Here is a 15702-nt window from a genome sequence, read left to right on the forward strand (position 1 = left end):
ATATATAAGTAAACATAGCTAACTTACTATATACTTATATACACTGCATATATTTTTAGTATGGATTTGGACTATGGATTTAACTATTTTCATCACCAAAACAACTATTTGAATATCACATTATTCTAGAAAATATATGATCCATTTCAGCTACACAGGAAGGCAATGGCAGAGCACTTGCTACTTAGATACTGATGGACACAGATACATTTGGTGGTGTTAGACTGGCCAACCAAACGTGTCCAAAATGTCAGTTCCACAGGAAAAAAAGCTTTTCACACTGTCACACTTGGAATATCCTTCACACTTTCACACCTTCTGTAGCTAAAACACCCCACTTAAATCAACTGAAGGTTGCAAGAGCATAACATTGATTTTTACATTTCTTCATTTGACATTTTTTAGATTTAAGTAAAATATTTATTAGAACTGAACTGTTTTTCTGTTTGCAGATATTGACGAGTGTGAGAACCCAAATGCTTGCAGCCAAATTTGCATTAACTACAAGGGAGATTTCAAGTGTGAATGTTATGAAGGTTATGAGATGGACCCTGTCACAAAGACCTGTAAAGCTGAGGGTGAGTACTGACACAAATTCAAATATTTACAAATCATTAAAATGTAGTTTAGAGCCTTTATTTTTTCATTAATGAATCCTTTATTTTGTTTTCAAATAATAACTTGGCCTTCTGCTCTTTTGCTCCCATAACCATGAACCTCTTAAGTTGTTTGGGTGCTTTTATTGCTCTTGTTCGTATATTTACTAAACGCTCCCAAAATGGCATCCCCAGGACAAATACAAAGTTTGCCTTTTGGGTACGCCTGTCACATCCTATTAGAAACATTGAGGTGTGACAAACTGGAGTGCGAAGCTGTGTCGAACACTTATAATGAGTCAGAGCATTTCTTTAGGGGCACCTAGCTTCATCTCAATGGGGACTAATTACACTACATTTAATTTGCTGTGCTTTTGGGCATGTTGACAACAGTTGAAAATAACTCAGAACAAGTGAACTGCTAAGAGGCCAATTAATTTCCTTTGACCCAAAACTGTGTCCAGCAGCTATCGTCTGGAGGATTACAGGACAGGGGTCAGTTTACATGCTTACACTCCGTTTTGCTTAGGCAGCTTAATTATTTATTTAGCAGAAAGCGGCAAGTCAAATTTGCTACTCCACGTCCCATAGATGCCAAATATTGATTTCATTTGCCTCAATTAAAATGGGCTGATACCATTTCCAACAACATGAATGCTAAGCCTACATTTGAGAGTGCCTTGGCTGCTTGTATGTTGATCAACCCACGGTGCCAGTGTTATTTCTGAGTTGGCTAACAGTTTTTTGTAGCCTGTGAGAAAAAAGTGTCTAAAAATCAGTCAATACAACAGGAACAGCATTTGGCTTTTACTGGATCAAAGCAACTGTAGCCTTCACAGCCTGGAAACAGCAGGGGAGCAATTTTCTCTTAAAGGGGGTTGAAAATATTGTCAGTTTAATGGACACTTCTTCAAATGAAATGTTAGTGCTGAACTATCTGTCACTGTACACCTCAAGAGGAAGAGACAGAGGAAGTCCGGGGCAGTGCCGTCATGTTTGGTGGATTACAGCATAGCGGGTTAGGCAGGCTTGGGGTCTGACTGTCAGTGGAGCTAGCTGTCTTTTAATGAGAGAATTCCATATCACCCTCTGGAGATAACCGGCTGCTGCTGCCGTCCCATTACACAGCAGTGTCAGGAGCACAGAGGCTTAATATAGATGTTACCAGACAAAGGTGACCATCTGTGTGGAGCTCATGGAGGCAACGAGGAACATCAGACTGTTTCTTAAAAAGTGGAGTTTGTGTGGATTCATTGTGTTCAGTCCTGTTACGATAATTACTATATTGACTTATTGTTCAGTGTGTGAAAGCTGAAACAATATTTTTTGGGAGTCAATATTTATCGTGTGTACTTCTCCCTTTGCATGACTGGTAAATTTTGGGTTATTTTTTGACTGTTTGATAAGATTTAAGCAGTTAAAAGGTTGAATTAATAACTTCTATGACTCATTACAAGTGCAAATACTAAAGTGATTTATTATGCTGCTTTTTTATTGCAGCTCATGTTTTTTTTTTTTTTTTTTTTTTTTTTTTTAAACAATATTTCACATTTAAAATAGTTTTTGTGATTTAAATCTGGTCTTCAAAATGATCATATAACATCAAGTTTAACTTCAGCAAAATAAAAATATCCCCAAAAAAAAATCACTTCAAAATTTGTTATCATGACAGGGCTGTGTTACTATTGGTTCTCTTTTTCACATTGTAAATAATGTCCATGCGTTTGGTGAATTAATGACTCTGTTTAATCACATTAAGAAAAGCAGGGACTCTTGGCGATGTGCAAGCACTTTTAAGGCTGACTTGAAATGGTTTGAGATTTTAAAAAGTGAATTGAATGGTATTTGAATAAAAAAAATAAAATAATAATAATTCTTACACCCTTGAGTGTTTTGAACATTAATATAATTAAAACAAGAAAAAAAAAACTGCCTAAAACAACTGACCAGAGTTAATTTGGTTGGATAGACTGCACCCTAACACCCTAACTATTGTGTAATTAAAATTTCAGTTGAGTAAGAGAAAACATACATCTGAGTGAAATACAGTGGATAGAAAGAAACTCATTGGTAAAATTGTGGTCTTCTTTCCACATTCTCCCTGCACAGCTGATGCATCTGCATTGATTCTATTTGTTTATCTGCCTCGAGACGTAATCACCGTCTGCTCACATAATCAGCAAATGACAATTATGTTTAAATGGCATTTAATTGGTTGATCTGTTTTTTAATCTTGTCACGAATTCAAATCAGATAACAAGTCTGTATAGAGCGAAACTTGCAGCCATTCTTTGCTTGTCGTCTTATTCGCCCAATGTCTCGTGTGTGTACTGGCAACTGGCAAAAAAACTGATATGAACACAGAGGTGCCACTGAACTGTATTTGCTTGGGCTAACAAGATGTGTAGACTTAATAATGCATGAGGACACAATCAATACCACAGTGATACTCTGCACTTTTTAATCAAATAATTTTGTCTTCACTTGTTGGCAACAGACACTATTGAATTACTCTGTTAAGATTGCATCACAGATTTAGCTTGAATACCATCACATCCAAATATTGTAGAATGTAATTTTTCTTCCAGTTGGTCTTATACACTGAAAGGGCTGTCACATCTTAGTAACCTCTTTCATAACAATTACTAATAATCCTGCCACAATAAATACTATATTGACTTATTGTTCAATATATAATAAATGAAACAATATACGTGCACTTTTGCTTTGCAGTAGTGGGGTATTTTTTTTTTTTTTACAATATAAGATTTAGAGGGAACATGTAGTAGAACTAATTACTTAAGTGTTTTGGTTTTTTTAAAAATATATTGTACATTTGAATAGATTTTTGGGGGAATAATTCAATTTCTGCTTTATGGCTTGGTTTCAACATTGTTTATCGTCTATGTTTACTTCAGCAATATATATCGCAAAATTTGTTATTGTGAGAGGCCTAATTACTAGTAATAGCCAAATAACCTGGTATTATAAACGAAGATCTTTTGTGTTTCCAGGAAAAAGCCCGTACCTGCTTTTCACCAATCGTCATGAGATCAGGAGGATGGACCTGGGGAAGCGCGAGTACAGTCAGGTAGCGTCAACGCAAAAGAACGTTGTGGCGCTGGACCTGGATGTGGCTAATAACCGAGTGTTCTGGTGTGACCGGTTTCACAGGAAGATCTACAGGTGAGTCCAAAATCCAGCTAAACGTGGAAGGATTTGAGTTAGAAATAGACAGATAGATTGGCTGGCCATTATATCAGGCCAATATTTGGACCTTCTATCGGCTTCTACCGGCCTTAAATCTCCAGCATAGGCTGATATTTTGCTTTGGTCCATCCGCTGCCTAAACAATACACACAAACGTGTAATAAATTTATATTACATAATTTGGGATAAATAATCAAAATCAGTTGTTAATATGAAACCTCATATATATTTTATAATTATCTAAATTGGTGAATTAAATGATCAAGTGCATTGCAGAATTCAATATGTTTTTGTAGTGATTTGAAGTGAACTATAATCATTAGTATTCAAATATTGAACAGCACAAACCAGCTAACATAAAAAACACAAAAACAGCACCAATCAAATGAGACTACAATACATGATTAAAACATTTTTATATTCTTATTCTTATTCTTTATATTATATTCTTATTTTTGCTTAAATGGGGTAAATTAAATCTCACAATAGAAATAATAATTTGACCATTAGACTAATTAAAAATATAACTGCTGACTAATCAACTGCAATGATTGTTTGTTGTCACTGTAACAACAAATCCATAATCAGTAAATTAGTATTTTATTTTTCCCTTGCCGAGTCACCACAGCAAATGATCTGCTCACTAGCTGAGAAACAGGTTTGATTTTATGGGGTTCATAAAATGTTAATATTGACAAAATACTAATTACAAAGAAATGTTTAATAACTGTATTCAATATTGTATTATATTTCTCCTCCTATGCAATATTTTTAATTACAAAACTTTCTGTTTTCAAACATCTATAAACTGGCTTCACATTCCTGCAGGCAGGTTATTCTAATGCATTCTACGTACCAAACGCACTTATCCCATTGTTATCTCAGATGTCCTTTCCCCCGAGTGCCCTCTAATTGGAGCAGCATGTTCTCTTTACAAAGTGGATATTAGGAAAAACATTCTCTGGGGAAACTAAAAATTGTAATTCCTGTTAAAGTTGCACCTCTGCTCTGGCCCTCACTTGCACCATCTCACACCTATAGCAGGGGCCACGTCATTAGCAGTCCAGGGCAGCGCTGACGGGGGCCTTGTCTACTCTGATGAGTGTTCTACCTGTGATGCACTATGACCGCCACATGACCCCTGTTCAATGTCTGGCCTGAAGGCAGTAGTCCACTCCCCACTCCCTCCCCACTTTACTGCACAGGGGCCATGATGAATTAGTATCCTCAGCACACACTCTACGGAGCTGCTTTGTGATTTTAAACCATGTGTTCAGCCACTTGAAAATGCTATTTGGCTGTTACCTGGTGTTTTTATTTTCCACATGCACCCCAGACAATTTTGATAAATTCACCCTGAGAATATAAGTCTTCATTTTGTTTACAATTGGTTGTTATTTATGTGCTTACTGAACTGTTCCCCAGAGTTTATAATAGAATAATCTGTAGTCAGTAACTGTCACTATATATACAATGGTTCCTTTGTAGGAAAGATACTGTTATTAGCAAATAATACGGAAATTGCAAGCAAGCAAGACAGCAAGATGAGATACCCATGGCCACAAGAGACTGTAAAATTGGTTTGTACGCAATATACAGTATAATTTAATGGAAAAGAGATTTTGCTATGATATCTGAGGTCGATCTGAGGCATATCATTATAACTTTATACCTCATTTTATTATTAATTTTATTGAATCTAGATTAAACCCTTTATTTAGTCCTTTTGGTATCTAAATTAAACTATTCAAAATGTTTTTAGTGTTATAACCTTGGATAAGGATTAATGTCAGTAGGATATCCGATTATTATCACTTTACTTATAATATGTTTGTATAATATTTATCATCTGTAAACTACACAGTGACCTATCCCCTGCTGTCCTTCAGGATTACACCTCCATCATTTTCTTCTTCTTTTCCTCTTCCTGCAGCGCATTCATCCATGAGGCCAGTGACCCGTCCCAGCAGGTCCCCCTAGTGGACTCTCTGCTGCAGACGCCCGTGGGCCTGGCTCTGGACTGGCTCCAACACAATCTGTACTGGACAGATTCTGGGGACAAGTCCATCTCTGTGGCTTCAGTGGACGGAACCAAGAGACGAGTCTTGATCAACACAGACCTGAGTGAGCCGCGAGCTATCGCCCTGGACCCTCACCACGGGTACAAACTGATGCCTTTTTTTACAGTATTACAGTTAGATCAATATGAGACTGGTTGTGACATGTAAGTTTTGAGCAATGTGAGTGAGTTGCCTTGCTTCAGGAGTCACAACAGTACGCTAGGTCTTGTTCTTTAAACTCAGACCCATTCAAACTTTGTTAATCCATGACGGAAATTAATTGGACACTGTAGATTAAGCATGCAATATAAACAACATCAAGCAAAGAATATAGTTTTCAAGAATAATAAATAGAACAAATGGTGGCATGGCATGGTACTAATATACAGATTTGAGCAGGTGGTGCTGAATGGACAGCTCCTAATTGTTTTCACCAATCAAATTCTTTGGTTCTTGCTGATTTTGACATCTTGAAAAATTTGTAATTTGGACAGAAAACATCTAAATTAAGTAAAAACAATATGCTTTATGTTTTCTTTCAGCTTTATGTACTGGTCTGACTGGGGCACCCGAGCGAAGATTGAAAAAGCCGGCATGAATGGAGTGGATCGCCAGGTGTTGGTGGCTGATAACATTGAATGGCCCAATGGAATCACATTAGGTAAGAAGGTGGACTCAGGACACTTGTACAGAAATATCTACCATCTCCTGCAAGTTGGAAAATGAATAGTATGTTTAATTATAGATGTTTATTAAATATGACATAGATTTTTCCATTGATCACACTTTTCGGTGATTAAATTCTGAACTGTTTGAAAGCTCACAGGTGGACACAGTTGGGAGTTGAGGTGGATTTAATAGCGAGAAACTGACATTTTAAAAGGCGATCAATATTACCTAAAGGGATTTGTTGGTCAGAGTGCAGCAGTGCTTACTGCAAAGACAATCAATTTCTGCTGGGCTTAGGGACGTCCTGTGAGTACGCTGGTTTTGCATGTGTGTGTATTTTTCCTCAGATGTAGCCAACAGACGCTTGTACTGGGTGGACTCCAAACTGCACCACATCTCCAGTGTGGATCTGAACGGGGCGCACCGCAGGACCCACCTGTCATCTGTGGAGAGACTGGGACACCCCTATGCCCTGGCTGTTTTTGAGGTTTGTTTTGTCATGACAAATGTCTTGCTTTGTCTTAATCAGGGATGGGACATAAACATCATTGCTAGAGTGATCAGACCACTGACCCACAGGTTGACAGTGTGATTCTAGCTCCCACAGATGAATGCTTAACCCTTATCAACCCCCAGTGTCTGTATGCACTGGTGTGAGTGTATGTGAATGGGTGAGTACCTGGAAATGGAAAATCGTTATATAAAATTGTGACCATTTAAAATCTTGTGCTACTAATTCCTGTGCGATAAAACTGATACTGCAGAACATGAGGAGAAAAAAAGGGTTCTTCTCTGCATCTCTTGAGAAGCCTTTATTCCAATGCTACAATGAAAACTATACAATAAAATAAAGAAAAACTAGTGGAGCAAAAATTGCCAAAATATTGTCTTGTTCTTGTGAACCACATCTTGTGTCTCATCATGTGAGAATTGTGTCTCTAGTTACACAGTTTGACAGCACACAAATGCTTTGTACTTGAATTTTCTTCCATTATTGTGGTGTATTTGACCTGCACTTTGGTGACAGAAATTATTTATTTGTCATTTTTAGTTTTTAGTTTGAGTGTTGTAGAATAAATTTTAGTAGCCTGAGAGTTCGGAGAAGAGACCTGACTCTGGAGTTCTAATGCAGGAGAAGTTTCCATACAGACATCTATTTAAAAAGTTTATTTGTGTAATTCAATAAAGCCTGACCTTATAACAACAAAATAAAAGCACTTTTTACTTAATGTTTGTCAGTTGCACTATGATAGCAAACACTTGGCTGGTCTATTGATTTTGCATTTGATGTTTTTATGAAATAAATAAAGCAGCATAGCACAGATTTTTATGTGCTTGATGTTGATCTTCAATGTTTGTTGACTTGACCTTCATGACTTATAGCTCAGTGGGACTGCACAGGGAAGCATTACTCTCAGGAGGAAACACCAAACTAGTTTTTCCATTCTTTTTAGAGAGAGGTCACCTGTGTTGTTCTTTGAGATGTTTTCAGAGTGACCCTTTGAATACTTCAGCACATCAAAGTCTGACCAATGTACTGTGAACTCTTGGTGGAAGATGTTTACCTGAATGTTTTTTCTGTTTGTAGAGTAAAGTAAAGTTGTTTTCACATAAATCTTCCACATTTTCTTACTTTACTCTGGCTGAAATCAGATAGATCCTCCTCCTCCATAATACATAGATGCATTGATCTGTGTTCGCTGGCTTCCTGTGACTACATACAATACAAGGTGACCTTCGTGTTAAGCATGCTAGCCTCCCTGCTCTACATGCACCAGGATTATCTTATTGAACTCAGATTGGCGTATTCCGACAGGCATCGTCTTCTCTGTTGCACTCTGTAGACTTGGCACAAATAAACAATGTTTGGAGGCCTGTTGTCTCACCACTTAGTCACAATTTCTCTGTTGTTTTTGAAAGAGGCAGCAAAAAATGTCAGCTTCCAAATGCTATTGTTTTCATGAATAAATGTATGAGTGAATAATAATTCAGTGTGCTACAAAGTCCAGCACAGTTTAGTGCTAGAGTGTGAAAAGTCTGTATATTTTTCAACTGGTTAAAATAATCACTCATTTAAAACCTGCACAGGACATCAGCCAAATAAATAAACAAAAGCATTTAATTATGGGTATTGTTATTACACCAAAATACATTGAAAAACATGTATCCTTACTGTGAGCAGACTTGCCTCTCCAAAGACCTGACTCATAACAGATGATGATGGCAGATAACAGATTACTGTTTGTTCATTCAAGTTTGATATAAGTTTGCATATCAGACCACAACTCAAAATCTGTATGTTACGACAAATTTTAGATTATATATACTGAATATTTTGTCTTCCTTCCTCACTCAGGATCGAATCTACTGGACTGATCGAGACAGAGCTGCAGTCTTTATGGCCAACAGGCTCACGGGGCAGGACATCCACACACTGGCTGAAAACCTCAACGACCCTCATGACATTGTAGTCTTCCATCAGCTCCGGCAGCCTCCAGGTTTGTGATTTCATTGTCATTTTATCAAAGACTTGTCACTGAATACTTTCAAGTCACATCTCTATGAACAAGTTTCCTCTGCGGATGCAAGTGGAGCTGGTGCTTTGAATAAGTGATGACAAGGCCTGCGAAAGTGGTTAAAGCATCAAAGCTCGATCAGAACATGAAGAAGTTGCTCCAATCAAACCAATTTTATTTTTTTAATGTATTTTTTTATCCCCTTACTTTTATGTATTAGAGTTCAAACTACCAGTGTAATATCTTTCATGGTATGTCATCAGTATACTTAAATGTAACATGACAAGGCAGTATGGTAAAGATTGTACAAGCTGAGATTTTCAGATCTGTAAATTTAAATAAGTTATCAAACTTCTTTGAATCTCTTTATTATGTTATGTTTTTATTTTGTCTACATATGTGATGCTACAGGTCCAGACAGCTGTAATCTCGGCAGTGTGGCAAATGGTGGGTGTGAGTACTTGTGTCTGAAGGCTCCTCAGATCACAGAGCACTCGCCCAAATACACCTGCGCCTGCCCCGACGGACAAGACCTGGGCCCAGACATGAGGGGCTGTGTGCCAGGTCAGCACTCCCTGCTATTCACTGAGAGTTGTATAAATTAAGCATGATCACATAATGAATGCATATACTAATATATATTAGTATGTACTAGTATAGCTACAATGGATGTAGCTAATTTTGGATGTACCAAAATTTAAAATTACATCCTAAAGAGGGGGTATGAGCTTTCTACCATGTTATAACATTTTTCCTGCATTAAAAACATGCCTAAGAGGTTTTCAATGTCATCCATGCATGTTGGAGCAATTTAATATTTAGTTGTGAGCAATACTCAATAGCCTAGGCGCCTACGTCACCCATGACAATCCTCCATCAATACAGCATGATACAAAACTGTACACAAAACTTGGCAAACCTGATGCGATGTGCAGTAATTTCATTAGTGGAATGCACACTGTTTGGGTTGTGATTCCACTCTTAAGTTAGAAGTAACTTAGCACGGGGAGCAAAGGGTGGGGTAATGAAAAGTGAAACTATAATAAGTTATTTTCTGCAAATGTAACATTTTCAAAACAACAAAAGGTAGCATGGTGATCTAGATGTGTTAATACCCCATAGAAGTTTAAAAAAAATTTAGTCTAACATGAACCAAGCATTTTATTGTTGTTTCCTTGATCAGGAGCCCCCAGAAAGGTGGTGACCTCAACACCGTCTGTCGAAGCAATTCCAGGCACAAGTACCGCTGCAGGGGAGGATTTTACCATTTCCTCTGGTGGATACTCACCAGCTGACACTGCCTCTCACCTCACTACTGCGCCCCCTACGTCTTTGGAGCCCCTTACACCCTTCCCATCACTGAAGCCTGTCCCGTCAGTAGAGTCTAAGGCACTTGGCTCGCACTCCACTGCCACAGCCATGGTCATGCCCACCACGCCAGCAGGAGACAGCAGCGTGTCTCAGCATTGTAAGTTCACATACTTTAAAGTGCCCATATTATACTATTTTCTGATCTATGTTGTAATGTAATGTTGTTTCCTTATCACAAACTAACCTGGAGTTGTATTTTGTTTCATTCACAAGGTAGAACAAAGCATTTTGAGCTTTAGAGATGTAAACAGACTGATAATAAAGGATTACTCAAACATGTGTAAATAAAATAAAACACATCTCCGGGTTTGTTTTTGATGTGGACCCTTAACTGACACTGACAACATCTTAAACATTCTTGTTTCTTTTTCCTACTTCTGTAATGTGTTAAACTGTCATTTTAGAAATAATAAATTGTAGACATAAAGGAACACGTGTTTTTTAAACATGGGCTGTGGGTGACACTGGAGTCTAATGAGGCATATGAAAGAGGTGGAGAATGTCATGCCTCTGCCAAGGTCACAGCCCGCGGTAATGCACCAAATACCAACGGCTCATCAGAGGGATCCGATTCCACCATTTTTGTTCAAGCACTCCTTTCAGCTGCGGTCGTTTATTTGTTCTATCTTTCATGAAATGCCATACCTTCTTATCTTCGGTTATGTTTCAAACAAGCTGTCAGTTGTGTTAGCTTCACTGGTCCCTCATGCTAATGCTAAACCTGTCTCTTTACAGCGGGAGGTGAGCATTTCCTCATGGGAGAGAACCTGACAGTAGCGGTCCTGGGAGTGGTCATCCCCATTGGTAAGTGCACTCCGTGTGAATGTGTGTGACCATAGTAAAGGCCTGCAACACTGCACTAAGCTGCAGTTTGCTTCTGCCCAAGGCCCCAGTGTTTGTGTCCCTCCTGACCCTGTGCAGCTCATGAGAGAAACCTGGCCCCCAGCCCTTCTCTGTCTGACATCACTGCATTATTCACCCACACTGTGCTGCTGCTGCTGTGCTGGGTTCTGCTGGAACCTTAGGGCTGTCTGATCGGTAGAGCTATAGATTGTCAACATGAATAAATGTCATGTTACACACAAAATCAGTCACTGGCCTCCATTTAGACATTTCTGCTCAAATGTATAAAAATCCAGCCATTTTCTCGTCATTTTGAGTTATGCATCCAAAAATCCCATTTAGCCATTATCACATTTAAGAATCTTATTTTGACTGAACACATTTGGGACCCACACATGTGCAGTGCTCTGTTCCTCTATCCTATGACCCCCACCCCCTGCCCGCCCCTTGACTATAGACCCCTCCTCCTCCCCTCTGCATGCCTGTGCTTCTCACTGTGTGTCATCTCATGGACTGTTTGCCTTGTTAACGCTGCCCTTCATGTCCCTGCCGCTGTGTGCTAAACACATGCAGTTCCTATCGTTGCCACAGTGGTGTTTGGACTGGTCTGCGCTGGAGTCTACATGGTCTGGAGGAACTACCGCCGTAACTCCACCAAGAGCATGAACTTTGACAACCCTGTGTACCGTAAGACCACAGGGGAGGGGGAAGAGGACGAGATCCACATTGGCCGGACTGATGCCATGGCACACCACACACACCACCACCCTTACCCCCAGGGCGTCAGCATGGGGGTGGTTGGAGCAGGAGGGGGCACCTGTCCTCAGTTCATTGCACTGCCTTTAGGGGGCAGTATGCCTGACCCTGGAACTCACTGGTATACGGAGCAACCTATGCTAACCACTACTAAGTGAACATGGGCCACTCAAAGAAAGATGGCCGCTCAGGCACACGCACATGCTGGACTCAGCAGTGACTCGAAGAATGCCAAGGGTACAACACATGCAGCCATTAGAGCCATGCCAGATGCAAATTTCCACAAAAACAACAGTGCAATTTCTCAATTGCTTTCTGTGCTAGAGATGACCTGTTCACCTCTTGATATTATAATTTGAGCTTCTCACACCAGAGGGGAGGTTTGGCATTATCATTTTTTATTTATTTGAAAACCATTTCAAGATTTAGCTTATATTACTCTGAGCCAAAACTCAGTTATGTAATGAAGTGTATGCTGTGTCTGTATGTGTATGTATGTGACAGTTCATTGTTGTTTGTGTGGGTTTGTTTTAAACCTGGTGGAGCCCTGAGCTCTTTACTCTTCAGGAGACCATGTTTGCATTGATTGGACAATCAGTTTCAACCATACTTTCCATCATAGTTTTTTTTTTTTTTTTTTTTGTCTTTTTCCTGTTAGTTTCAGAGTAGAATTACAACATGAGACTAATGACAAAACCTAAACAAATTAATTAGTGGTTGTTGGAAGGTGAATATGTTCTTTTGAATGAACATTGTTAAGCATTTAGATAATGAGTGCTTTGGGATAAGCAATACCTGCGTGTTATTTTCTCACATTATTTGATCACCTGTCTTTCACTGTGACAAACTACAGCTGGGTGAGGAGGTGACAGGAGCACAGTCTCTTCAGAGGACAGAGACAGTGTGCGCTTGGCCTCTGAAAACACTCACAGCATGCATAATAGCTCACCACTGACAGCACAGCATTCATTGTCCTGTACTTCATAACAGGGAGCGGCTCTGACCTGCTTCTCTCCCTACGCTATGTGGAGGCCCTCCTATAATCCAATTCAAATATAAGTTCCTGAATGCAATGAGTAGGACTATTTCTCAAACATGTTTATTATTGATAACAGTTTTAGTAAGAACACATTACAGTATTGTCTGATTAATTAGCTTGCATCAAAAAAGTGTCTGGTCTTCACCTATCTATGTGACTGTCTGTGCAAAATTAAGAATTGGTTCGATGGGCTTGTCAATACATTTAAGCTTTATTTGGTGGAAATTTGGAAGAAAGAAAATGTTCAGGAAAAGCCTAGTACTTTGATTTGTAACTACTAATGATGATTACTGAATTAAAACCTAATGCAGTGAGTTTGGACCTTGTCTTTACCTTATTTAAACCAGATTTAGATGTGGTTTATATGAATATCCGTTATTAAGTCTCAGTATTGAATAGCAAGCCAAGAAAGAACCTTATAAGTACATGTATTCAAACAAAAAACAACAACTTTTTTTTATCTTGCTATGTTTCCCCTGTTATGGTATGCAAAATAGCCCAGTTGTATTGCAATTGTTTATATAATTTTAGCAGAATAAGCCACACTAGTTGTGCACATAGTTTAATTTTCACTTTTAAATGAGCGTTTGTTGTGATTGTGCATGTGAGTGCCATCCCACAGCCATATCTGAACTGTGTCGTATGCTCTGTGTTGCACAACCCTCTGAGAATGCCTTCTGTACTGTGGAGTTGCATGAGACGCTGTATGAAATGTGTTTGTATGAGTGAATGAACTAATGAGAGAGTGAGAGAGTGACTGGTGAAAGCTTTGAGGATAATTTTAAACTCATTGATTTGTAAATACATTTTCATAAAATTTTGATAATGTATTATACGGTTATGTAAAAGAAGTTGTACATAAGATTTTAGATAAAGTCTTGACGGATTATTAATTTATTTGTATAAAGGACACTGTAAAATCATGCTGGATTTTTTGAAAGTGGTTTTGTGTTGGTTCTTGCTGTGAGTAATTTTTTATGATGTTAGCCCATTTGAAGCTGTGTATTTCTGACCAAAATCTTCAGTGTTAATACATTAATGTTTGTTATTTTGTGCCTTTGGTTTTGATTTTTGTTTATTTTGTTCACAGTGAAAGAGACAGAGATCGCTGTAAAGACCAAACTGGTTCCATTTTCTTATTTTTCTGTAATTATTACTTTGGATAACTCTATATATTGATATATAAAATGTGACAAAAATGTGTCTGTGTGATGATTCTTTCATTTTAAATAGATTTATTACATTAATCTAATAGAATAGGTATAAATCTAAAACAGGAGTTTATTAGTTTCATGTCTTAAAGATCCAACTTTTCAACTTTTTTTACTTTAAAGGTCAGATCTGTGCAGAGAAGACCCTACTCAGAGTGAGCGCATCTTATGCAAGGGGTTTTTGAGCAATCATCACAAAACTGCTGAATAAATACACTTAAAGCTATACTGTCGAACATTCCAGACAACGCAATAACAAAACGGAGTGGACAGCCAGCCAGCCGAGCATTCCTTATGCAAAAATCATTTCTATATGTAATGCATTTTTATTGGCATTTAAGGTCAAACTAATTATACAAATTTATGAGTTTATGTTTAATGTTTTAAGCATGCAAATGTTTAAACAAGTATGCTACTATGTTAATTTGTTTTAGTGGATTTTGAAAGCTGCTCTGAAACTAAGTAGCATTTCATATTCCTACTCTTGTAAATCCATCAGTACAAAAGCAGCCATTAGTCTTATTGAACTTAATCAGGGTTAATGTTCCATTGAACCACCTGGTGCTATTTTAAGACTGTGTCCTTTATTTAGATACATTCACATTCATTCATTTTTAAAGCAGGACAAAATGGCCACATGGAAAGTTAAAGGGGAGGATGATACGATACTGGCACAAGTGTAAATTCATCGCATAGCTGATGTATTTCAGAATCATAAAATAATGACAATTAGACAGCCAGGGTCATTCTGTGACATAAGTAGGTTGAGAGATTCTGGAGTCCCTCATCAAATATGTTTTAGAGAGTTAAAAAAAATAAAATAAAAAAAACTAACTACTCAACTAGAACTGATCTGAGATATTTGTCATCATCTTCAATATAACATACTAAGCAATATGTAGTCAGTTGAAAACAAGACATTTTCATTCAAACTGCAACAAAACTTAGAAAGTGTTTAATGTGAAAGTGCAAAAGGGCTCACTTGTTTAGCGATAGACCCCAACTCATTCAGTAGGTCCCTGGGCTGCAGCACAGGTAAACTCTTGTGTTATAACTGCCCTGGAGACAGCTGAGTCTATAGTGGTGATGGTGGCTTTGCTTGGTCTGAATGAAATCCTGCCTGCTCCCATCTCTGCTCAGTCCTCTATCTTATCTCTCCAACATGATATGGAGCTTTTAGGAAGCTGAAGCTGTAAGGTTTGTGTCCCAGGAGGCATGAGCAAACAAAGGCCACTTAGACACTTCTCTTTCGCTTGACTGGGCCTTTGCAGCCACCGTACATCTCAGGAAAATTTCACACCACCCTGTAGAACTGTTCACGAGGTCCTATTTTTATATTTGTCAGGAACAGGGTCAGAAATAGTCTGATTGGTGAAGGGCAGATTTACATGCTGCTGCTGCTGGTTGTCCTTTATATTTGAAAAGGTCAAC

The 15702-nt window shown here is 38.3% G+C and overlaps 1 protein-coding gene across 1 annotated transcript in view; it reads left to right on the top strand.

The window, feature by feature from the left end:
* LOC110173414 (low-density lipoprotein receptor-related protein 8-like) overlaps positions 1-12179 on the top strand; it is a 65280-nt gene extending 53101 nt beyond the window's left edge. The window contains exons 9-18 of the mRNA XM_055151936.1: positions 453-578; positions 3611-3782; positions 5740-5967; positions 6409-6527; positions 6883-7022; positions 8892-9033; positions 9463-9615; positions 10235-10519; positions 11158-11226; positions 11839-12179. Of these exons, the coding sequence (XP_055007911.1) occupies positions 453-578; positions 3611-3782; positions 5740-5967; positions 6409-6527; positions 6883-7022; positions 8892-9033; positions 9463-9615; positions 10235-10519; positions 11158-11226; positions 11839-12179 (1775 nt within the window). The remainder of the gene's footprint in view (positions 1-452; positions 579-3610; positions 3783-5739; positions 5968-6408; positions 6528-6882; positions 7023-8891; positions 9034-9462; positions 9616-10234; positions 10520-11157; positions 11227-11838) is intronic.
* Positions 12180-15702: the final 3523 nt, after the last annotated feature.

Source organism: Boleophthalmus pectinirostris, unplaced genomic scaffold (assembly GCF_026225935.1).
Source record: "Boleophthalmus pectinirostris isolate CB_2022bp ecotype Guang Dong unplaced genomic scaffold, ASM2622593v1 HiC_scaffold_16, whole genome shotgun sequence".
Taxonomy (NCBI): Eukaryota; Metazoa; Chordata; class Actinopteri; order Gobiiformes; family Gobiidae; genus Boleophthalmus; species Boleophthalmus pectinirostris.